At 44.5% G+C, this 24110-nt stretch overlaps 7 protein-coding genes and 1 long non-coding RNA gene across 9 annotated transcripts in view; 6 read left to right on the top strand and 2 right to left on the bottom strand.

Moving 5' to 3' along the window:
* The first annotated feature begins 1768 nt into the window (after positions 1-1768).
* LOC131888572 (isopentenyl-diphosphate Delta-isomerase 1-like) lies at positions 1769-5264 on the top strand. Its single transcript, XM_059237464.1, has 2 exons — positions 1769-2054; positions 4456-5264. Exon 2 carries the CDS (start codon positions 4456-4458, stop codon positions 5191-5193), a length of 738 nt encoding a protein of 245 aa, XP_059093447.1. The 5' UTR covers positions 1769-2054; the 3' UTR covers positions 5194-5264.
* LOC131890124 (EGF domain-specific O-linked N-acetylglucosamine transferase-like) lies at positions 2669-4454 on the top strand. Its single transcript, XM_059239408.1, has one exon. It carries the CDS (start codon positions 2669-2671, stop codon positions 4196-4198), a length of 1530 nt encoding a protein of 509 aa, XP_059095391.1. The 3' UTR covers positions 4199-4454.
* Positions 5265-5987: 723 nt separating the features above from the next.
* LOC131888565 (uncharacterized) lies at positions 5988-7554 on the bottom strand. The gene is made up of 2 exons (XM_059237453.1): positions 7005-7554; positions 5988-6631 (listed from the first exon to the last, which is right to left on the bottom strand). Exons 1-2 carry the CDS (start codon positions 7443-7445, stop codon positions 6329-6331), a joined length of 744 nt encoding a protein of 247 aa, XP_059093436.1. The 5' UTR covers positions 7446-7554; the 3' UTR covers positions 5988-6328.
* LOC131888599 (uncharacterized) lies at positions 6681-7152 on the top strand. The gene is made up of 2 exons (XR_009374132.1): positions 6681-6872; positions 6961-7152. It is a non-coding gene; the product is annotated as an uncharacterized LOC131888599 (long non-coding RNA).
* A 2429-nt stretch (positions 7555-9983) lies between the features above and the next one.
* Positions 9984-12021, top strand: LOC131888513 (nucleolar protein 58-like). Of its 2 annotated transcripts, XM_059237398.1 has the most exons (2): positions 9984-11670; positions 11761-12021. In XM_059237398.1, exons 1-2 carry the CDS (start codon positions 10204-10206, stop codon positions 11854-11856), a joined length of 1563 nt encoding a protein of 520 aa, XP_059093381.1. In that variant the 5' UTR covers positions 9984-10203; the 3' UTR covers positions 11857-12021. The 2 variants fall into 2 exon arrangements, with proteins under 2 accessions (XP_059093381.1, XP_059093372.1); XM_059237389.1 differs by having other exon boundaries at positions 9984-12021.
* A 5588-nt stretch (positions 12022-17609) lies between these two features.
* LOC131888556 (3-hydroxyisobutyrate dehydrogenase, mitochondrial-like) lies at positions 17610-19324 on the top strand. The gene is made up of 5 exons (XM_059237440.1): positions 17610-18013; positions 18110-18192; positions 18268-18568; positions 18636-18849; positions 18921-19324. Exons 1-5 carry the CDS (start codon positions 17947-17949, stop codon positions 19228-19230), a joined length of 975 nt encoding a protein of 324 aa, XP_059093423.1. The 5' UTR covers positions 17610-17946; the 3' UTR covers positions 19231-19324.
* On the bottom strand, positions 19311-21852 carry LOC131888536 (endoplasmic reticulum junction formation protein lunapark-A-like). Its single transcript, XM_059237418.1, has 8 exons — positions 21617-21852; positions 21300-21541; positions 21011-21203; positions 20598-20940; positions 20353-20526; positions 19887-20012; positions 19671-19811; positions 19311-19596 (listed from the first exon to the last, which is right to left on the bottom strand). The coding sequence occupies exons 1-8, from the start codon at positions 21641-21643 to the stop codon at positions 19526-19528; spliced, it is 1317 nt and encodes a 438-aa protein (XP_059093401.1). The 5' UTR covers positions 21644-21852; the 3' UTR covers positions 19311-19525.
* A 591-nt stretch (positions 21853-22443) lies between these two features.
* The window catches only part of LOC131888493 (SH3 domain-binding protein 5-like), a 13920-nt gene continuing 12253 nt past the window's right edge, over positions 22444-24110 (top strand). Inside the window, exons 1-3 of the mRNA XM_059237366.1 lie at positions 22444-23082; positions 23174-23236; positions 23364-23654. Coding sequence (XP_059093349.1) covers positions 22984-23082; positions 23174-23236; positions 23364-23654 — 453 coding nt within the window. The 5' untranslated portion in view covers positions 22444-22983. The remainder of the gene's footprint in view (positions 23083-23173; positions 23237-23363; positions 23655-24110) is intronic.

The raw sequence follows: 24110 nt of genomic DNA, 5'->3' as shown, positions 1-24110 counted from the left end.
GGGACTGATAAACGTTATTCTCCACCAATTAGTTGGCGGTGCTCATTTTTAAATTTGTGACAAACTCTTAGAAAAGTTTAGTTACAGACTTTAAGGGGTATTGATATCGTGTTAGGTTAGGTTAGGTTAGGTTGGGTTAGGTTAGGTTGGGTTGGGTTAAGTTTAAAAAAAGTAGCACCGCCAACTAACCGGTGGAGAATAACGTTTACCAATGGGACTACGCCATATAGGGCTTGTCAAGTAAACGCGTTCGTGAACAGCTGACCTTATTCCATGGAGTAATTTCAAAGACAACATGCCCAGCCAAACCGCACTGTGCATGCATTGAATTTTGACATTTATTTCATTTTACTTGCTTGTCTAAGCAAATAGCACTGTGGTATTGAGCCAATTTGATAGTGCGTTCACCAAATTATGCCAAACATGTTTATATTGTTGGGTTTTGTAACACAGCTCACTCAAAATCACTGGATTATTAAAAATTCAATGGGCGGATGGAGCGAGTTGGCTGTGATGTTTGTCTTATTTCTCCCGCCCCCAAATGCCCAAAATCAGAGTGCCGGACCACATTTTTCCTTGAATTTCATTCACTTGACATCCCCTATATAGTCTTAGGACTACGCCGTATGCAGTCTTACAAAGGAAGGGTCGGGACATGTAATTTAACGATCCAAATTATTTAGCGACATAACTATTTGTCAAATTAGTAATATTATGCGCAGCCCTGATGGTTAGTCTTTAGTCAGTCAAAAAGCAAGATGAAATGATTAGCGATCTTTTTTATTTTATCTTGTCAGCCACACTTATAACCACATTTGGATGAGAGACTTCTTTTCCCTGGACAGATAGGTAAAATAAAAAGTACGTCAGCCTTCTAAATCCTTGACACGAACAAAAAGACCTTGAAGAACCTGTTTATGTAGCAGACATGATCTGAGCACTCGATCAAATGCGATTATACAGGTTAAAAGGTTTATGAAGGACACTGGAAAATGTTTCAATTAATTGCATGGCAAAATAGTGCCAGCATGTTTGAATTAAGAACTTATAACGAAGATACCTAATTATTTGACCAATATTGCAGACCTTTAGATCTACATTGACAATACTTTTAAATGATGATTTTGTTAAAATCTGAAGGTTGAAAGCTCCAACATTTTTTGCTAAATGAAATATAAATTGTTTTTCTTGGCGGTAAAGCAATGAGCATTTTGCAATTGCCAGTGGATCAATACCAGGGCAAAAATTGTATAGGATCAAAAAGTACTTTGCAATTGCGGCAATTACTTTTCAAACTGATTGGATCAATTGGTCAATTCTCGCTGAATTTACTGATTCAAGAGATTTTAATCTTCTAACTTATTTTCCTATATTTTCATAGTTATAAATCGCTTGACATGGATTAATCTTATTCTTTTATAGTGTTGGTGATACATAACCATATTGTATTATGCGTGCCAAAGGACAATTTTACAAGGAACCATAACACAAATGATCTTTACTTCCAACAAATTGTTTTAGTATTTTTCATAGGGTTGTGAGCCATATAACTCACAAACTCAGTTATATAGCATGATTTAACAATAGCGTACAGCCTGGCCATCAGAGGGCTACCTTAAAATCCTAAACCTATGGCCAATATCAAAGAAACGAGCTATAGGTTTGATCAATTCAGTCCCTCCTCATGGCCCAGGCCTCAAATTTTACCCATCCATATAGAACACATTGGTTGTTACTAAAGGCTAGTTGTTACGTGCTTGAACGTCAGCTTCGGTCATATCCGTCATATCCTTCTGCCTCACAATCGCCGTGTCCTCGTCGTAGAAAACGGAGCCAACCAACCCATCCACTGATTTACCTATCCTGAAGTCCACAAGTATCGAAAAACAAAGACGCAGTCAGCTGATGGTCACCCGTTCATGGCCAAGGACTCTTGCCAATGTTCTCGGGTTGAATCGGTTGAATCGACCGTCCGTCCGTCCGTCCGTCCGGTCCCTCCGGTCCCTCCGGTCCCTCCGCACTGATCGGGTGGTAGTAGCCTTGATTCCACCCACGTAAGTTTCCTCTCTTTGTACTCCTCTATCGTATGGACATGTGTTTCGTCCGTCTTTTACACTGGTGGGTGGGTCGGACGCGACGAACGAAAAGCTGCTTGCACCTGCCCTGGCCGCTCTCCTCTTCCCTTGCCTTGAAATCCAGGATGAATCCCCCGTTCCACCTATGGCAATCGCCAACTCACATCCAGAGCCAGCAGAACCTTCTCCTCCATACACACTGAACGTGGTCTAGTCCACCTCTAGTGCCTCCAAACCATTTGTCTATCATCCACCCCTCTCGTCAGCGGGTTCGTCGAGCACACAACCATATCCTTCGGGCCGGTGAAGTCATTGAACATGTGCGAGGCTCGGGGCCACAGACCATATAGTCGTTATATGATCTGTGCTCGGGGCCCCTGCCAGTCCATCACCGACTTGCCCTATGAGTTGGAGGGAGCACAAGCAGTGAAGGTTGGCAGATGCGACGCCCGCCTGGATTGGCATGACGGAAAACCACGGAAAAAAACGTCTCGAGTGGTCATGACGACATCATTAGAATCGCTAGAATCCATTGAGTGAACGCCCCACGTCCCACGCCCCCTACCTCGTCGTCTTTGGGTATCTTGTGTGTGATGGTGCGTCCAGTCTCCCCCGGATTCGTGTTATGGGTCGGTTGGGTGGGTTTGGTTTGGACGGCCACCGGACCTCCGTTTCGGGATTGGAATCTGCCCAAGGCTCATCTGGAGCGCAGTTGGGGTCACCGTGATGCCTGTTGGGGGCATGAGCCCGATTGCTCCCAATCGATGGGGTTAGATGAGATTCAATGTCAGCCCGAATATAGCCATTTTCATAAACGACCGGCCAAGTCGGTATTTGATGACCAATCCGGATTTGGATATCTGCGCAAGATGCGATCTAGCGTCCGTCCGTTGTGCCGAAGTGCAGGTCATCCGGCAAGTTCTAATCTGAACTGTTCAGATCAATTGACGTTTTGTCAAGGCCGGAATTTGATGATCGATTTTCGCCCCATCATGGATATTGGTCGGACGCTCCGCTACGATATGGATGTGTTGAAAGAGGGTGGCATCCATGGTCGATGTACTTTAAATCGACTTTTTTTGCAGGAACATTCGAATCTCATGTCGCCTTTGCAGTCTTGGGCCCCGGAAGTTCGATACTTTCAGACGGATAAAGTGTTCTTTAATGGGACGGACAGCCGAATGTGCGACGTGTATGTAGAACGACCCACGATCCTGATGAAACTCGATGCCACCGTCAATATGTATCATCATTTCTGCGACTTCTTCAATCTCTATCTATCGCTCCATCTAAATGGGTCGGACCGAATGTCCCCGGAGGCATTTTCTACCGACATAAACATTCTCATCTGGGAAAACATCGATTACCACTCCTCATTTCGCCCGACGTTTCAGGCGTTTACGCAACACCCTTTGCTGGACTTGCGCTCGTTTGGCGCCCAAAGGGTTTGCTTCCGAAAATTGATGCTCCCGGCTTTGCCACGCTTGATTTTTGGGCTCTATTACAACACTCCAATAATTCAGGGATGCCGGAATTCGGCTCTCTTTCGGGCGTTTTCCGAATTTATTCTCCATCGTCTTCGCATCCCGGAACGAGTCGAAACGGACTCTCGCCAGCTCCGAGTGACCCTCTTGTCCCGCCTCACCAAACACCGTCGGATCATTAATCAAGAGCAATTAGTTGCGGCATTGAATCGCGAAACAGGATATCATGTGGAGGTGGCCTATTTCACTCATAAAAATCCGTTTGAGCAACAACTTCGAACCATCCACTCGACAGATATCTTGATCGGTCTCCACGGGGCAGGATTGACACACATGTTTTTCTTGCCCCCATGGGCCACTGTGTTCGAATTGTACAACTGTGAAGACGCGGGTTGTTATCAAGATCTGACCCATTTGTGTGGTTTGAATTATATCACGTGGACGAATCGCACCGCGCTCTTTCCTCAGTCTGAAGATCCGAATTTAGATAGCGAACACAAGGGTCAACCCAAGTTCAATAACTATGCTTTTGACCCTCTGGAGTTCGTGAGAAAAGTCAATGAAGCCGGCCAACTAGTCAGAAACCACCCTCAATTCCAACACTTGGACCCTCGTTTCCATTCACGAGACGAGCTCTAGACGATTGTTGAATACTTCGAATCTCTTGTTAACCCATCTGCAATAACCACAATCCTCAATTAATCAAAACCTTAGTACTAATCAGCTGTGATATATCTTTGTTTACATAATGGTCTCACGAAACACTAACTATCTCACCCGAAACTCATTGATGTGCAAAACCAATCAACTGATTAAACCAAAAAAAGCCCTTTCATTTGTTAACAAACATGTTCAGTAATGTCATCGAATCGATGATTGTTATTACTCTATTACAGATGATTCGGAAGAGTGTTATGCTCTCTCTGAACCCGGGAAAATGCCTCGCCTCAACGCTCTCGCCCAAAATTGATCCAGTCCAAGAAAAGTTACTAGAGGAGCGATGCATCCTTGTGGACGAGAATGATCGCAAAATTGGATCGGATTCCAAACGAAATTGCCACACCCTCGATGATCGAGGCCAAAGTCCGCTTCATAGAGCCTTTTCTTTATTCATTTTCAACGAGAACAACGAAATACTAATGCAACAAAGATCCGATGACAAGATAACTTTTCCCGGGTTATGGACCAACACGTGTTGTAGCCACCCCTTGGCCGTGCCCGAAGAACAAGATGTCAGTAATGAAGCTATTGGTGTTCGGCGGGCTGCACAACGAAGAGTTTTGAGCGAACTGGGGATTCTACCCGAACATTGTCCCATTGAAAAGATGGTGTACTTGACTCGCATCCTGTATTCGGCTCCTTCACAATGTGGACAATGGGGCGAGAACGAGCTCGATTATATTTTGTTCTTGAAGGCGAAAACTCTGAAGTTTGAGCCCAATCCGAATGAAGTGAAAGAAGTGATGTTTATGAAAGCCAATCAGTTAGACGATTTTATTCAGGATCGGCCGAACCTCACCCCTTGGTTTGCTCTGTTGGCACGATCTTTCTTACCGAAATGGTGGGCTGGTGTAGAAACCATCGAGCAATTCAAAGACCATACCAGTATACACAAGTTCCCATCGAAAAGCTAGCTGTTACTTTTGCATATTATACCTTTGTACAGTACATTCTCCAATAAAAGTCTAGTATTTTCAAGCCATAATTCCTAAGGATTATCGCAGTTTGATTCCACCTCATGTGAATGAAACTCTACGTATTAATCGCATCGTATTTGCCGCTTTATCGTGCTCTTATTTAACGCACCTCTGCCCGTTTCTAGTATAAAAAGTCACAAAATGTGAGTACTACGGTAATGCAATAGAGGTCGTTTCACTTGGGTATGTATTACAGTTGCGCATCGGATCCAACAGGTTCTCCGAATCCGCTTCAACGTGATTTTTTGTAACCCGGGTCTGAGATTTTTTCCCAATCCGACCGAATCTGAATCCGAACCTGAGATGTATTTGCCTAATCCGACCATAATCAAAAATATTTTGCAAAATCTGATTTGTTCACACAATTGACATGAAAAAACTCACTTAACTCTCGCTAATTGCGTTTCTTTTCCACTTAGAAGTACTTTGATCATTTTCTTACTTTCTGAAATTTTGGGTTTCTTTGTTAGTGTGAGATACTCCATTTTAACTTTGATGTTCTTTGATTTCCCCCACATTTCGAGAGCTGTGAAAGAAACCAATGTAAAAACAAATTTACATTCATTTAATTTATCTTGCAATTTTGGAATTGGATTGGATCCGAATCCAATCCGACTTCTTCCGTTCCCAATCCGAGTCCAAATCCGATCGAAATGCTCAATCCGATCTGAATCAGATCTGATCCGAAAAGTCGGATCCGATGCACAGCTCTAATAAGTAGCTATTAAAAGTTATAGCGGTCAAAAGTTTCTGTATTTCATTGGTAATCACGAGTCATTTTCTTGGCATTCAAATACAATAATGGGACGGTAATGGAAACGTATTAAAACGATGCCTGTAATCGGGGTACAGTTCAAATGAAAATCACAAATTCATAATCGTATGCACAGTAGATAGTAAAACAATTCCAATTCATAATCAAAGGGGCTAAAAATGTCGAATCTTCCAAACATTCTAGTCGTGACACAGAACTAATATCCAGGATAATAGAGAAAGAAAATAAAGACAACCCGTTGGGCTGTAAAGGTTGCAAACTCATCTCATTCTACAAACATTGCATTCATCCGTCCTCTTAAAAATCCGGGAAAAACATTTCCGACTTGTTTTTGCTCATGATTGGCGAACCTGATCCGAAGCCTTGACGCAACGGGAAGCCCAGACTCAAGGGACTAGTATAAATCCCTGGGGTCGGAGGGGGACTATCGGTGGGACTACTTTCCTTGCTATTCGGAACCCTCGAGCCCACGGGACCCAAACAGTGCTCCACGGCAGGGTATTGGAGGGAGAGCGAACCGTTGCACCGAATCTTTCCCGTGGACGAACGCATCTGTTTCAGAGTGGTGATCGAGGCGTACGAGTCGTGGTATTTGTCGTCCTAAAAGATAAGTTATTGAAGGATAAATTTACCAATCACTTCTTTGGTTTCGAGAAAGTCCGAAATGAACCCTCCGCAGTGTTTGGATTGTTCAAAGTGGTTTTGAAGTGTTAGAGCGCATTCATGCTCTGGATCGAAATCAGGTTCATGGTTGGTTCGGTTAAAGACGGTTTAGTGAAGGTCAATAAATTGGGATCATCTGGCCATCAGACAGCATTGAAAATTATGAGCACAAAATTAGGTCTGCAGTAAAAGTTAATGTACACAATAAGTACCCATTGTTATTAAATAACTTTTTACATGATTTAGCCCTGAACGGGTCATTTCAGGGAACAATTAGTTCTCGTGAGCCCAAACAGTAATGAGGCTGTACCTTGTTTTGCGGGCAATACTTGATGGTGTGCGCCACGGGTCCTGAAGCCCCACAAATAGGACACACGTAAGCCCGCAATACCGGGCAAATCACCTGGCCTGAATCATCCTTCAGGGTGTGCGCCAAGAAAAACTGCTCATCCTCGCCATTGTTGCGGCAAAATACGCAAAAATCAAAGCGAACTTTGGTACGAAACTTTCGCGAAGGCGGCAAGTAAGCGGGAGGTCCACCCATGTAGCCCGGCGGGGGCGAGGTGCGTAAATAGCGATCAGGCAGCAAGCTTCCGTACTGTTGAGGCCGATCCGTATAATGATGGCCGCGGGGCAAAGGCATATCGCGGAACAAAGAGCCCGAGGTCAATCCTCCGTTCATCGGCAACCCGTACGCCGAGCCGTGCCCGTAAGGCGTAGAGAAGGTCGGATGGGTGAGGCGAGAATCCATGATCGTTAAAATCGACACCTTCAATTTAGGCCCACGGGCTATCTGTCGAGCGGCGTCGATGATACCTTGCGGGGAAACGGGGAATAGGGTGAAATTGGCGTTTTACAGAAAAAATATAAACTGAGACAAAGTTATGAGCCGAGCATAATCCCATGGACTCACTCCCAACTCATCATTAGGATTAGTGATGCTATAGTTTTGATTGAACTTGTCGAGATCTAGCCCGGGGTCAAATATTTTCGAAATAAACGACTCGAGTCCGGATCAGCCATTTTCTGTAGGAGTATGGAGTGCCTTTCCAAAGGATCCCTTTGGTTTTGTAAAATTTATTGAGTTTCCGTGGCTAGGAATGGATGGTCTTTGGCCATGAAAAACCAGGGCTTGGGTGGTTCCTCAGAAAAATAAATGCATAGCAATTCCCGTTCCTGGGCGAAAGTGCAAGATTAGTTACATGCAACACCCTTCCTGTTTAAGAATATACTGGCGTTTCTTATGGCACTTACTTTTCCAAAAGTCATAATAGCCAGTTTTGTAGGATGATGTATGTTTACACCATGGGTATTTTTGGTCAGAATACATCAATTGTACAATATAACTCGGCAAACAGACATTTGGCCAACAAAAGAAATCATGAGATAACCAAAAGGAGTCATACTTTCTAATCTAAGAAGATCCATTTGGTTTGAAAGAAATTCTTAGGCATTGCTAAAATTAAGCCAAGCACTTTTTAATAATAATATGTACTCCCAGGAGTTAAGAAAATGTGGAAAATGTTGAGATTTGGCAAAACATAATCAGGTTCAAGAAAGATTTCAGCCAATCAACCAACAAAAACATCTTCTTTGATTGTGGTCTTTTAGTCCCATTTAGAGTGCTAGCACTCTAGTCCCATTGCATTTACTTGAGGAGGTGCCACCAAAAGCCGGTAGCTTTCCAAAAGTAGCAGGATTCAAACCTTGACACCTGCAATATAGTACTTGAAAACGCAAGTAAATTATAAATCTGATTTATCATGACAAATACCCATTCTTATTGCTAGCCATGCAATTGCTTGGGCATTTGGTCATTTTTGGGAAGCTGCCCCCCACAGACTTCAAGATGCCTTCTATAACAATGCTTGGGAGTTTGAAAAAATGAACAAGTAGTCATCAATTGAACATTACCATTGGACCATTTTTGGATTTTGTGGGATTGCACTTCTTGAGTCGAAAAAAAGAACAAATGCTTGTGATTCTATTAAATGCCATTTGGTGACCTCCGACCTGTGAAAAGCTGAAATTCGACTTGGAGTGTGGAGAGAGTCCAGATTATTATGATTTTACTTGTCATTCAAAGGACTTCTTTAACACTATCCAAGACGAGGTTGTGAAATCGGACTGAAAAATGCGCCGCGAAAATAGTCTGTTTGTTGAAACGCATTTTTGGCAGTGTTTCTTTGCCACAAGGCACATGCGATTGGTATTTGGTGTAAAGCTGGCCATAATCTCTTCCTGGGATAAATCAATGTTAACTATTTTAGCTGCATCCTCAATGACCAAGTATGTTGCAAGCAATATGGCTTGTCAAGTGAAGGAAATTCAAGGAAAAATGTGGTCCGGCACCTTGATTTTGGGCATTTTTGGGAGGGAGAATTAAGACAAACATCGCAGTCAACTCGTACCATTCGCCAATTGAATTTTCAATAATCGGATGATTTTAAGTGAGCAGTGTTACAAGACCCAACAAAAGGAACATGTTTGGTTTAATTCGCTGAAAGCACTATCAAATTGGCTCAACACCACAATGCTAATTGCCTAGACAAGCAGGTAAAATGGAATAAATGTCAAAATTCAATGCATACACAGCGCAGTTTGGCAGGGCATGTTGTCTTTGATTTCACCCCATTGAATAACGTCAGTTGTGCATGAACGCCTTCACTTGACACGCCTTATAAGAAAGTGACGCCAAGGCCCATAACTTTGCTGGACGCGCGCCTAGTGGCCTTTGGGAACTTCCTAAATTGAATGTAGGTAGTTCTGGATCACATCAATGCCTAGTTACTTATATCATCTTAAAGACAACGGTTGGAAAAGCTTCGGAAGATAATCAGAAAAAGGAAGGTTGGGGTGATTTTGTTACTAAGTCGCTCAAAGGACGGCAGACTGGGGAGTGACCAATTGAAGCTCGAGGGGCGCGGTCACCGATGGCCATCTTGAAAGCACCGATGGGACATTTTGAGCTCATTTTGCCTTCGAAGTGTACATTTAGTCAGAGTTAAAATTGCAATGTCTGACTTTCAATGGAATTTTGATAATTCGATCTGTTTAACGCATTTCACAGGAAACTATATAGACAAGTAAATCAATAGTTCTTGGGCTATAAAATCTGTGGTTTAAACACATGGTAGATCACGGCGAATGAAGACTATAAACTACAATTTGGGGTTCATGATTTACTGAATTTTAACTTCGGCGGTGTCATTGAGCCATCAACTCTTGCCCTGGTCTATCTTTCACTCGTCGCCCAAGCTTGGAGTCACCCTGGCCATTGAGTTTTGTTTTTCCACGTGCGTTTTTCACGTTTTCCTTTGGATGTGAACAGCAGTTGACCGCGTGGTTGGTTGATTGAGTGTGGCTTGAAGCTAGAAGCGAACAGGGAATCCATCCATCCGATCGGCGGATTGAAAGTGAAAAAGAACGGGGTGTTTGGGTGGCGTTTATGACCCATTGATTGACGACCGACCAAGTCCAAGCAGGCCGTGATCATCATCATCATCATCATGTTGGTATTGTTCGAGACTCCGGCCGGCTTTGCCGTGTTCAAGTTACTGGACGAAAAGAAGCTGCAGAAGAGCGAAAATTTGTATCAAGACTTCACGAGCGTGGACGCGGCCAAGAAGGTGGTCAAACTGAAAATGTTCGAGAAATTTGAGGATACGACAGAGGCCTTGGCCTCGGCTACGGCCTCGGTGGAAGGCAAGATGTCCAAGGGCTTGAAGAAATTGCTCAAGAAGGTGATTTCGCAAGAAGCCAACCAGAATTTGGCCGTGGCCGATGCCAAATTGGGCAACGCCATCCAAGACAAGTTGGCCTTGAAATGCGTGTACGACTCGAAAGTGGGCGAACTGATGCGATGCATTCGCTCGCAAATGACGGGTCTGATCTCCGGATTGCCCGAACGGGAAATGACGGCCATGTCCTTGGGTCTGGCCCATTCATTGTCCCGCTACAAGCTCAAGTTCAGTCCCGACAAGATCGACACCATGATCGTGCAAGCCGTTTCGCTCCTCGACGACCTGGACAAGGAGCTCAACAACTACATGATGCGTTGTCGAGAATGGTACGGATGGCATTTCCCTGAATTGGGCAAGATTCTCACCGACAACATCGCTTTCATCCGATCCATCCAACTCATGGGCGAGCGCACCAACGCCCACGACACGGATTTGTCCGACATCCTGCCGGAAGACGTCGAACAAAAGGTCAAGGCCGCGGCCGAGATCTCCATGGGCACTGAGATCTCCGATGAGGACATGCTTAACATCAAGCATTTGTGCCAACAAGTCCTGGAAATCCAAGAATACCGCACCCAACTGTATGAGTACTTGAAGAACCGCATGATCGCCATTGCCCCTAACCTCACGATTCTGGTCGGGGAGTTGGTCGGCGCTCGGCTCATCTCCCATGCCGGGTCCCTTCTCAACTTGGCCAAGCATCCCGCTTCCACCGTCCAAATTTTGGGCTCCGAGAAAGCGCTCTTTAAAGCTCTCAAAACCAACCACGACACGCCCAAGTATGGTCTCATTTACCACGCGCAAGTGGTGGGCTCGGCTAGTGCCAAGCTGAAGGGCAAGATCTCGCGGACATTGGCCGCCAAAGCCGCGCTGGGATGTCGCGTGGACGCTTTGGGCGAAGAGACTTCGACCGAACTCGGTCTGGAGCAACGCGCCAAAGTAGAAGGCCGGATTCGCCAACTCGAAGGCGGTCATGCCCATCAAATCTCGGGCTTGGCCAAGAAGAGCGCCAAGTTCGACAAGTACGAGAACAAGAGTGAGGTCCTCCAATTCAAATCCGCGGGCGACAGCACTATGGCCAGTTCGACTAAGCGCAAATTCGAAGACTCCCAGGATGAGGCGCTCGAGGTCAAGAAGATGAAGGTCGACGAAACAGTGGACGAGGACTCAAGCCCGAAGAAGAAGAAAAAGAAGAAGAACAAAGAAAACGAGGATAAAGAGGCCAATGGAGAGGCCACCGAAGCACCGGAGACGCCCAAATCTGAGAAGAAGAAGAAAAAGAAGAAGAACAAAGAAAACGAGGATAAAGAGGCCAATGGAGAGGCCACCGAAGCACCGGAGACGCCCAAATCTGAGAAGAAGAAGAAAAAGAAGAAGAAAGCCGACTTGGAGAATGGTGCTAATGGCGTTCATGAATAAATCCTCCCTACGGTTACATTCTATTCTTCCTGTTCACATTTCCTACCGAACCCACAGAATTGACATTGGTCACATAATCATGAGAAGTAACTATGATGTAAGCGAATTAATGATATATATTGTCCAATGTTATTTTGTAAATAACAACACCACCTTATGGGATCATTTGAAAAAAATGCGCGTTTATGTTCACCATACATAGTTTTACATAGAACTATCTTTTATCACTCGTTTCTAGAATTGAACGAAATCGGATTATTAAAAGATCGCAAAAACACGACCCGGATTGTAAAACCAGACGGGATCGAGTTATCGATCCGGGTAAGGGTCAGTTCATATAGGAGGGTTGAGAAGCGATTAAGGTCACTTGAAATGCGTTCGTTTATCACAGATATATATTTTTGGTCGTCACTCACTCGCCCATTCAGAAATCGTCCATGGTTTTGAGTAGACTGCGGTGGCCCAACTCATCCCCCGATGCTCGAGTGATAGTCCGATTGGCCTGCCAACCCCGGACAAAGATGATAAAAATCACCGAGCAAGCAATGGCAAACAGAAAAGCCGACGTGCAAAACATGTGCAGATCGATGATGTCCCGGTCCGTCTCATTGATCAAAACCACCCATTCCGGATGGGACTCATAGGTGATGGTCAATTGAGTGCCATTTAAACACCAGTCTCCGGGTAATCGATCGGGTCCGTGGGTATGAAATTGAACACCAGATCGAGGTGAGTCCTCAACCCCGGGCAAACTGCAGTTCCGGTTGGGTCGATCGCCCGAGTTGAGATCGCGAATCAACTGGACGGGGGCCGTGACCGTCATACAAATGTCTTGGATGGTGTTCTCCATGAGTGGACCCACGGATTGGGCGGGTAGCCAGAAACTAACCTCGGCCACCATGGCACTATATTGGGGTTGGATGCGATGTAATGAACCTAGCGCAATATCACCGTGGGCCAAAAAAGGACCCGACCCCAAAGCCGGGTCCGGCGTGACTTGAAAACTTTCGAGCAACGAGGCAGAAATGGGCACAAAAAGTGAGATGGTGCTCAAGGCAGCCGCGGTCGAATTGGGTTTGCCGGTGGAGGGCCCGGCAGTGGGCCCAGCCGAGGCAGGGTCCACGCAAAATTCAAGCTGCGTGATCTTGGCCAGGAAATCGTTCCAGCCTAAGGCGTCTTGGTTCCGAATGTGGACCCCGAATTGAATGGAGAGAGCCAGGGCAAACACGGACAAGGCCATGAGGAACAGACTGACCACGAAACACACCAAAGGCGGTTTGCTGGCCAAGCAAGTTCGGACCGACATCGGAGCGACTTCGCGGGGAGAGACACTCACAATCTGGGAGGATGCAATGCAGTCAGGGGGGATAATACGGCCACCAGACTCGATAGAGCAATGAATCAATGGAAGAATGGATGGAGAGTGTCAACCAGAGACCCCGAGACAGGCTGACAGGTGGTGATGGTGGTTCGCTGTGTCAATTTGACCCAATTTTAGCTCGAGTACCCTACGTACCTTTCATTTGAGGAGAGACACGTAGTTCGTTTCATGGAAACAGTGTCGCAAGATAGATTATTGTGGAAGGTGCAGGGCGAGCGGGACGAACATCAACGGGTAGGACAATAATGGGATGCCTTGGGTGTGCCTGTTTGTATTAGAGGCTGGAGCTGAAATAAAATTAAATGTTCATTCTATCTTTTTGAAAGACGTTGAATTCAATCGAGGATTGACCTCTTCAATTTTGCTGGTTCTGAATGCGTTCCGAAAAATTAGACATTGGCCAAAATTCCAGTACCTAGGAAAATAAATTCCAAAAAGAATTGCTAAGTAGCAAAGAGGCTCCTGCCAAGTTAGATCCAGTAGAAGTGGCTAGCCTTCAAAGAAAGTTGGATTGGATTCAAGGTAGAATTAGGGCCTCAGGTGAAAAAGGAGAGTAGAGTGGGCCATGAGGTTGGATCGAATCCGAAGGCATTTTGCTTTTATGAAGACCAATTTTCAAAGGTATAATCTTCACTCTCATGCACGCAAAGGAAACCAAACGCGAGTGTTGAAACTTTATTTTATGGCTCTGTATTCAAGAGTGGCTGGAAAGCAAGTTTCCGGTCACTCTTGATGAGAGAGAACAAGTTCCACACGTAAAGATTTGGCTTTGAGTGATTTCAAGTGAAAATCATACCTTTGACACTGGTTCTCATAGCAGAAAACTAGATATTCAACAACCGCTTCTCTCTTTATATGAAGTTTATTCAAGTTCGGATTTCCAAAAATCTATTAGGTCAACACCTAAAACGCGTTTGCCATTTCATCATACCCTCTATTGTGAGGGGAACCTCAGGCAAACCCTCACTCTTCTCTTCAAACTCGACAGGAAGAAATGGCAGTGCATTCAAAGTGTCTTGACCATATGGGCTTTCTTCCAGCCTTTTTTGCACGCAAAGAATGCCCGCGCCATTGAATAAATAGCTATTTTCTTATGTAAACTCGAAGAAGAAGATCCCACATTCTGTATGACCCAGGAGTTCTTCAGGCATGGAGAGGGACTGTGTGTTTTGGACAAACAACCAAAGGGCAATGTACTTGTTCACTTATGTAGGACAAAAAGCGTGAGTTTTGTACTTAACTTTTCTTAGGATCAATGCTTCCATTTTTTGCCAACAAGTTATTTTTGGTGATTATCTATAAATTGAAAATTCAATTCTTGTAATTAAATTTCTCACAAACAGGCTAGGAACAAGACCGTTAAAAATATTTCATTCATTTGGAAAGGCATTGTTGACAAGTTTCTGGAAACAAAATGTTTTTGCTGGTGGTATTAGTGCTCGCCACCCATCTTGGCAAGGAACTTGCAGCCGCAATTTATTATAACCTTCATAAATTTGAGTCAATTTTGGGAAAACAAATTGTAAGATTGAAAATTTCCAGATTTTTAAGAGATTTAATTGGACATGAAATTGTAAAATAAGTTGCAGATGTAATATTAGATGCTTGCATTTACATTCTATTATTCATCTTAAATAACTCAGTTCATCTTCAAAAATTGGAATGATTGAAAAGGTACAACTTTTAGACGCATGTGACAGTCTGCTAAAGTTGATTGTGATTTTATGAATCTATTTTGGGAAACAGATAATGAAACAAGTGAGGACAATAACTATTCAATTAGTATTTATTCTCCCAAAGTTAATCCCCAAATCAAATAAAATCATTTCTACAATCAAAGTGGTAAATCTTAAACTGGCTAACCCTGCATAATTGATTTGGAGAGAAGGGAATTGGCCTATGATATAGTGTAGCTGAGCAGTCTGACAGGCACAAAAACTGTTCCTATATGTGGTTGGTTCAAATTAGAGGACCCTCTAGTTCAAACTAAAGATCAAACTACAGTGTTGACAGTTTTAAAGACACAATTTTCCCTTTCTTTTATATACTGTTTGATATGAAGGCAAATTTGTCCTTGCTGCCCTCCTGAACTTGCACGTGCCTATATTTTTGTTACTCTATATTCAATGTTTTTAAATGCAAATTTATGTGATCTTTTAAATTGCTGTCCCTAACAACCACACTTATCTCCAGATTTTGGCCAGCCCTACTTAGGCCTTGTAAGTTGCATTGGAAGGACACTTTTCAATTTTCCATTATTGGGCATTATTGGCAATATTCCAAAACCTGTTTGCCATTTGAAGGCTCAAAAGACCTATTTCATTTGCCAAAAATGTTTTACTCGCCCTCATTATTTGTCAAGAGTTATCAGCAGGGCTTGAATCATTGCCAAAAAGGACCACGTTAACATTACCGCTACTTTTTGGAAAAAGGAATGTGTTACCTACCATTACCAATACCATTACATTTGCAGAAAAAAAGATGGCCTAGAACTGCAACAGCAACATTTTATACAATTCTTTAATGTTTAGTAAAAATGACGTGAAACAAATGACATATATGCGAAGATAATATGGTACAAGGATTCAAAGATTAAGGGTTGTTTGGGTTAATTTTTTTTCATTTTTACTTAGCATTTTGACAAGCATTTTTTCATTTTTTTTTCATGGTTTCAAAAAAGTTAACGTAGAGCAAGTGAATTTCAAATATTATGTTAGGGCGGCTTTACACTACGATGGAAAACCAGGATTGAATCCCGTTTGAGGATTGAAGTTGGACTAGTGCTGGGGCGAGGCCAGCAAAGGACTCTAGTTTTTCACTGTACTCAAGTCGAACAAAAAGACTCCTAATGCGAAATTTAAACCAAACAATGAGATCTTTTTTCACAAATCTGGACTTGGGTCTTTTAGAAAGGACTTGTACTCGAGTCTGGAGTCGCCCTGGCACTAGTCCTCCATCCTCAAACCGGATTCAATCCTGGTTTTCCATCGTAGTGTAAAGCCGCCCTTACATTTGGAGGCTAACTTACCAATTTCCATCATTCAACTAGAAATGTCATATGTCACAGAAAATGTAGATTTATAACCTCGTCGCAGCCTCCCTTGATTATATATTTGATCCCATCAGTAGCAAATGAGTCACTGCATTTCAGACATAACGTACTGAAAAATTGGGAGGATACCTTTATACATTTTTTTTTTCTTTCCTTTGTTTATAAAGGTAAGAGTAAGTAATGGGAGCGCTAAGACCCCATTCCATTACCAAGCCGTTACTTTTTAGAAAGGTAACATTCTATTGAAAAACCAATGCGTTGCTTAAGCCCTGGATGTCAAAAGCCCTTTTAAGTAGGGTAAATACATCTTTTTTATTATTTTGCATTTAAATGCCTTTTTGATATGTCAAAATTTTCTTATTTACATTATATAAATGTCCTCTTTTGTTACAAATGTGTTAAGAATTTTGAATAAGCTTCAAGATCCTTTATCAAATTGAAAGGTAAGATTATGAGATGACCAAAAGCAGTCATGCTTCAATATAGAATCTACGAAGATTTATTTGATTGATGAATGTTGGTTAATGATTGCCGAAATCAAGGCAAGCAACCAAACCAAAGAAAGTCAAAATGTACAATTAACGTTTGAATTTCATAAAAAGTGGCGAGTTTCGTTGATAAAGGCTCAAGCTTTTTAGCTCTGATCTTTCCTTTTCCGAATACACTAAAACCAAATAACCATCCTGTTTGTTAGCCGCTCCATGGATATCAAGATAGGCTTTGATGGATGTTGAATGGTCGGTCACACAGCCCAATTAATCAACAATGGCAAAAATTAACTTCTACCACTTTTTGTCACCATTTTCTCCGTGGTGGTCACAAATGATTCCTCAGTGGCTGCAATGCAAGTAAAACAAAAAATAAAAAGCCTCTCCATAATCCATGGCAATTATTGGCTACACAATACAGAAATCGACTGAAAATTGCTCAAAGGCGATCTTTGCCCTCGCTGGCTGTTGTAGGTCGTCTTTTTGGGGTGTTTTCGCCCCTTCGCCTCTTTTTTCCGTTTTCCATTGACTTTTTCATTTCTCCAACTCTTTATCATCTACGTAGCTACGTGAGGCTTGAGTGGATCAAACTAGATCAAACCAAGAAACCAAAAGTACGTTCGTTCACCTTCACATGGCCACCATTGTTCCCATGTCCCCATACATGCATGGATGGATCCTCTCTTTGAGCCTCTTTCAGGCCCCCAAATCTGGCAACCGTGTGTACAAACATGTCTGCCGTCTACTTCAGACGTACGTGCTTCATGGAGCTGAATCGGCGACGAACGACCCGATTCAGGCCTAGGCCTCGGAGCCCAAACAGGATGGGCAGGCAAACCGGTTCAGAGTGGATGGATGCCCTCTGACCAAAATACTCCACCAATAACAACGACTCCTGTTCCTTTACCGCTGTAAATACTACCGTAAAGCATCGTTTCTGGAGGTGAGGGTGACAAGCCAGAAGTCCACAATGTAAAGTCGGTCGGGGTCAAGCCCTAGATCGAAGATCGGGCAGGAAAGTCGGAAGAAAGTCACACAAACACGTTGTTGTTGTAAGAACGACTCCACAGTCCACAACGTCACTCCGATCACCTCAGGCCATCGGATTGCGTTGGGCGGGATTGCTTTTGGAGCTAAACCCTAATACATTTCATCCCAAACATCCGATCATGTGGGCCTCGAAACTGGGGCGGCTTCGGCGCTGCTTTCATCCCGACTCAATCCGGACTTTGACGTGTGAGTGATGCTAACCCTACGACTGGCCAATCGGGCCTAACCGTAGCATCACGGCCAGTCAGATTGATTTTTTTTTCTTTCCATGTTTCTTGGCAGCCACTCCGGCTGTTCAAGCCAATGTGGGCTTCATCGGGTTGGGCAACATGGGACAGGGCATGGCCATCAATTTGATAGAAAAGGTACGGACCCTTGTCTTGGATTGGGTTAGTCCATTAGATTGGATTGGATTGCTGATGACGGGATTTCTGCTTCAGGGACATGAGGTGTTGGTATATGACGTAGATCCCTCAGCCGTGGAGGCCATGATCGCCCGTGGGGCTCAAAAACAGGGCTTGCCTCGGGATGTGGCTGCTCATGCCGATCACATTGTCACTATGTTACCCAACAACGACATTGTGCGTGAGGTTTATACGGGTCATGACGGCCTCTTGGGCCAAATCCAGCCCCAAACCGTACTCATTGACTCCAGTACGATAGATCCGGCCGTGAGCCAAGAGATAGCCGCAGCGGCCAAGGCTAAGCAAGCCATTTTTGTGGATGCCCCAGTATCCGGAGGTAATCCTGGACTGCTTGTGATTTTATTGACTAAAACTGGGATCGCAACGGGCGGGAATGTTGATAGGTGTCAATGCGGCTGCGGCTGGAACGCTCACATTCATGGTGGGTGCCGAAAGTGCCGGGGATTATGAAAAGGCCAAGGTCATTTTGGATGCCATGGGTCAGAATATCACGCATTGCGGGGAAGTGGGCACCGGTCAAGCGGTGAAAATCTGCAACAACATGCTCTTGGCCATCTCCATGATTGGCGTGTCCGAGACTATGAATCTCGGCATGAAGTGAGTTCAAAGCATCTACAGAAACGGAACCATCCCCATTTTTTCCCAACGCATTTCATCTTTCTCTTCAGCTTGGGTCTGGATCCCAAACTCTTGGCTAAAATCCTCGGGTCTGCCACTGGACGATGTTGGTCAGTGGATACGTACAATCCGGTGCCGGGCGTGATGGAAAACGTCCCCTCTTCCAATCACTATCAAGGAGGCTTTGGCACCGCCCTCATGACCAAGGACCTGGGTCTCTCACAAGATGCTGCCACTCGCACCAAGAGTGCTACTCCCTTGGGATCATTGGCTCATCAGCTGTACAGGGTAATGTGCAACTCGGGATATTCGGGTAAAGACTTCAGCTCGTCGTACGAATTCCTCAAGAAAAAAGACTGAAATACCCGCACTTCGTCGATGTGCTATTAGGAAAATATTTTTTTTCCTGAAATGACGAAAAAAAAAAATTACGCGTAGAATGCGTTCAATATCATTTATTTGTTTTCATATCGAAGGTCGTCTGAACATTGGTGGAACGGCATAAAATGTGATGGTGCTCTTTCGTCGGGGGGAAAATATTTGTCATAGTTACTCGCCACACAGCCAAGCGTGAAATGGAAATCCAATTTCCTTTCAAAGTATTACAGTTCGTTGAAGTCAGAAGAGTGATGTGTCGGGAGGACTCCTGGTGACCCTAGGACTTGTCTTGCTCCACCTTTTGATCACTCAAAGATGAAACAGACTCCTCCGAGCTTTCTTTGGCAACTGAAATTGATAGGACAATTTGAGTTGAACGCGAGTGAAATGGGGAGGATTCAAGTCGCCATTGTTTTATTTACCCGATTGGATATTTGCGTTTTCTGTCCCAACTTGAGACGAGTTTATCGTAGAAGCGTCGCCTAGATCGGATTTTTGGGAACCTGCAGCTAGCAGTTTGGGCAACGACGTCGTTTTGGCTAAGGTTGAGGGTGAAGTTTCATCTGTAATTGTAATATAACTTATATTCACTGGAAGTGAACTTATGGGTAAACGGTGGTGGAGGAAGGGATGTGTACCTTCAGATGACGAGGATTCGGTGGATGCTCTTTTAGATAACATTGGATTTGAAGCGGAGAGTTTCGGAGCTGTGGGGCGCTGTTTTCGGGCGGGATTCCAATGGTAACAATAACAACAACGATAGGCTAGAATGGATGAGGCACAAAAAAGAAAAACATTATGATTACATTGAACAAACAGCTTTGTTCGAATGAAATGATTGCATTTACTGATGTTTTTCTTTTCCTGGAACAAATAATTTCCGTTGCATTTCCCTTTGTTTACTTTAGAATCTGAACGTTAGAATAAAACGGCAAACTAATAGAGAGAACTCATTTCAAAATGGAACGACGACCTACTTTGACATTAGCGTTTGAACTTCTATGAACTTCCTACGTCTGACGTCAAAAGTTAACATCACAAAGTTGTTCCAGGAGGAAAACTGTCGAAAAAAAGAGCAGATCCTCTTATCGCACACTCACTCACCTGTGTACTCGAACTCTTCTTTAAGAGCCATTCCATTATGGGACGCACATTGCTTGCATATTAGGGCAAACCGATTGGCCGGTCCATCGCCCACCAAATACTCAACCATTCGGTCCATATATCCTCGTTCCCGAGGCAAAACTGGTCTGGGCAACGGAGGACCGGGTGGTACATCTAAAATCACAAAAAGGGGGATTCGTCCATCGAAGTCGATCCCTCTCGTTGATCCATTGGCCATCACTTACGTTGGTTAGACCGTTGGGTTAAGGTCACGGGTGTGAAGGGCTTGCGGTTTCGATCCGCCGCTGTGAACGAGCCGTTCACGCTCATATTTCCTTGATCGGCCCGCGAGTTCGGGACGGAATTATTGGCCTGGGGTTTGGCCGCTGAGGCGGGGCTATTGACGGGCCCAACCTGGGGATTCGTCCCTCTTCGCCGCAATTCCATGCTCGAGGAATCGAGCGAAGCGGGCTCTAGGGTGTTAGCCCGGGCCACCGGATTAGGCCCACGTGGGGTCGGCGTACCTTTGAGCGGCGTGCCACTCCCCAAAGAGGGCATTTTGGACGTACTCACTTTGGACGCAGAGAACTAGAACCAAACTCAAGCGAGTCAATGACCACGATGATATATAGATATAGATAGGTCCAGGCCAAGTTACCCCGGGTTTGCTGGCGGTCAATTGCTCGGGGGCATATTTCTCCAGGATCTCTTTGGCTACTTTGTAAGTCTCGGTCTCCATGACCTTCTCCAAGAGCGTGCGTTTCTGGACCATGAGCTTTTCGAGCTGGATCTCGTTCCGGCGGATCTTCCGGTGATACCACCATGTCAGCACTTTCCGCACCAAGAACAACCTAGGGTTTCAACCCAGAAACCAAGATACATCGTACATCAATCTATCATGAATCATTCGACATGGTGGTCGAGTAGATCCCATAATCAACTCTTACAATATTGGAGCGATGAGTATCGGGATCCATAGACGGAGCTGCGAGTGCCAATCTTGCCAATCCGGATGATGGTAGTATTTGAAATAGGCCACCCCCACCCCCAGGACGTACAAGACCGAGAAGTAAGCCACCAGATAGCCGATGACCTTGCGTTGCGAGGCCTGCGTGTTCCGCTTGAACGATTGGATGGACCCGATTTGGCCTTGGATGGCCTCCAACACCTCAGGCGTGGATTTTTTCTTCTGCCAAAGAACCAAAGAACCACCGTGAAGTCCGATGGACGAAAGGTTAACTATCTACCTGGAACACGATCTCACCCAAAACCGCGAGAGTAGGATCCCCATGATGCCCGCAATGATACAACGATTCACTCACTTCAAGCCCGCAACTCCCAGCGGCCCATCCTAGCTTGAAATCTCGTAATGGCAATGGGCGGGTCGCTGGCTGGTTGCACTTGCCCAGGATTGACACATCAGACCCACGAACAACCGTCAACGAATCCAAGTCAACGACGTGTGCGCCAACTCAAAGCCTAGAACAGGAGACACTGGCCAGTCCATAATGCTACTGCCCAAGAAAGAGAGCAGTTCAGAAGGTTCAGAAGGTTCAGAACGAGAGAAGGACTGGAACAACAGTTCAATCAGGGAGACGATCCACAATATGGACGGGAATGCCAATCGCCTCGGGGGCATTTAGGGGTTCAAATGGCTCCTTCAAGTTGATAGTTGGTTTGAAGTTTGAAATAACTTATGTATGCCCTGAGAGAGTTATGCCAAAATTGATTGCTCTGAGCGCATTTCGCTCCATGTGTTTTTATGGTGAAGGTGGTATTTGCCACTTTTGGTAGGCATGACACGGTAAGGCCTCGGAATAGAGTGGGAAATTCAAATTTAGACGGGATGGGGTGCCAATGCTGATGGACTTAACTGATGGAATTTTATGTTTAAGTTTAAGGATGGGCCAAAATCCTTCTTATTAATGATGAGTTTCGATGGACTCATTTGAAATGCGTGGAGGTATAAGTTTTGACCTTAATAGCACACAGCAATATCGCTCTTTGAGAAAGCTCACGGCCTTGCGGTTTATTCACTGAGGAAACATGGATGAAGGCCAATTGGCCCGGCTCGAACAACCCTCCGCAGTCCGACTGCACAACCCGATCATATGGTCCATCCATTATTATTCCTCCTCCACCTTATTGGTGTACCCTTTGGTACGAGGGAAGCCCATCCAAATATTAGTAGATCCAACACAATTGTTAACTTGACCCAAGTGACGACATCAATGATTTGGTATTGAACCCTCGGGAGCATCAATCATGTACTATTGTTTCTTGCTCCAAGTACTACACGGCTGGCCTCAGTGCTCCCAAGAGTCATTGTGAACTTGATCCTGTCTTTCGTCTTCCCCATTGAGCTAGTTTGCCACTCAGCCCCTCAGATTTTTGCATTGCTCGGCATGGGCTTGGCCAGAGTTACGTTGGATCGTATTGAGGAACAGCATTGGGATCTCCGTCGACAAATCTTGCACCTACAAACAAAGGCTTCCATTGACAGAGAAACGCACAAGTTGATAGAGTTCAATTCCCTGGTTTCCCTGGAGATCCTCATCAAACAATACGCAAATTTCCAAGTGCAGATTACGAGTTGTCGGTGAAGAAGTAAAGGAATATCTGAAGATCTCCATGGCTGAGAGAGCCCGAGCAGATGCTTTAGGTGGAGAATCTTCTTCATCCGATGATGAGGATGCGTTTGAGGAAGAGGAGCTCGACCCTCGAATTCAGGTAATATCAACATACGACATTTGTATCTAACATGAATTCAAGCCAATGAATCAATGACTCGAATTAACAATGTTTCTCCTCGTTTATACAGATTGAGTTGGAGAAGCTGAATAGCTCGACGGATGTGATCAACAAGCTCGAATTGGACTTGGAGGTAATTGGGGGTGAAAATGCTCTGATTGGCCAATGGATCGTACTCAGCTTAAGCTGGTTCGTGGGAACTGATCTAAAGATCTCTTTCTCATTTTCATTTTTTTCATCGTGGTCGCTGTCGCACGCAGGAAGCACGCTATCAATTCCGACAATTGCTCAATAATTCCACCCGTCAACTGGAAACCTTATCCAAGACCCTAGGATCGGCTGTGGAACGTTCCCGGTGTTACTATGATGCTCGCATGGAAGCCCGCAAAGCCTTGGCCGAGGCTCAACATGCGGCTATTCGCTTCGAGAAGGCCTCGAGTGCTCACGAGGCCGCCAAGGAAATGGTCACTCTGGCGGAAGAGGGTTACGCCGAGAAGGGCTTGAAATTCGATTCCGCTTGGCAAGAGATGTTGAACCATGCCACAAATAGAGTAAGTCCTGGTTGTAGTTAGTAATTTAAGTTGGGAATATTAAGCTTTGTGCGTCATTTTCCAAGCAAGTTTCTTGAAGCTGCTGCTTTTGGATAAAGGCATTGGTTATTTTGAAAAACGTTAAAAGTATCAAAACAGTTTTATTGTTGTCAGTGACGGAAACGTTGATCAAACCTTACCAGAAGAGGATGAGGAAAGGTTGAGATGAATCTGCGCAACCTGGTCAATAATGGTCAATTAGAATGACACAAACAGTAGAAAATAACCCCTAAAAATGACACTCAAATAGCGAACAAAAATTCGGTAATGACCTTATTAACCTGACCTTAAGCAATGTCAGACTACGAAAGTAAAAAACGAAAACCCTAAGAAATTGTAAATGGCATCACATCAAGAATTCATAATTGCAACAAATCCGCCCATCTTTGGATCAGCAAAAGGACTAGCGTTCTCTAT

Source organism: Tigriopus californicus, chromosome 1 (assembly GCF_007210705.1).
Source record: "Tigriopus californicus strain San Diego chromosome 1, Tcal_SD_v2.1, whole genome shotgun sequence".
Classification (NCBI taxonomy): domain Eukaryota; kingdom Metazoa; phylum Arthropoda; class Copepoda; order Harpacticoida; family Harpacticidae; genus Tigriopus; species Tigriopus californicus.
This window is presented reverse-complemented; position numbering and strand designations above follow the sequence as displayed.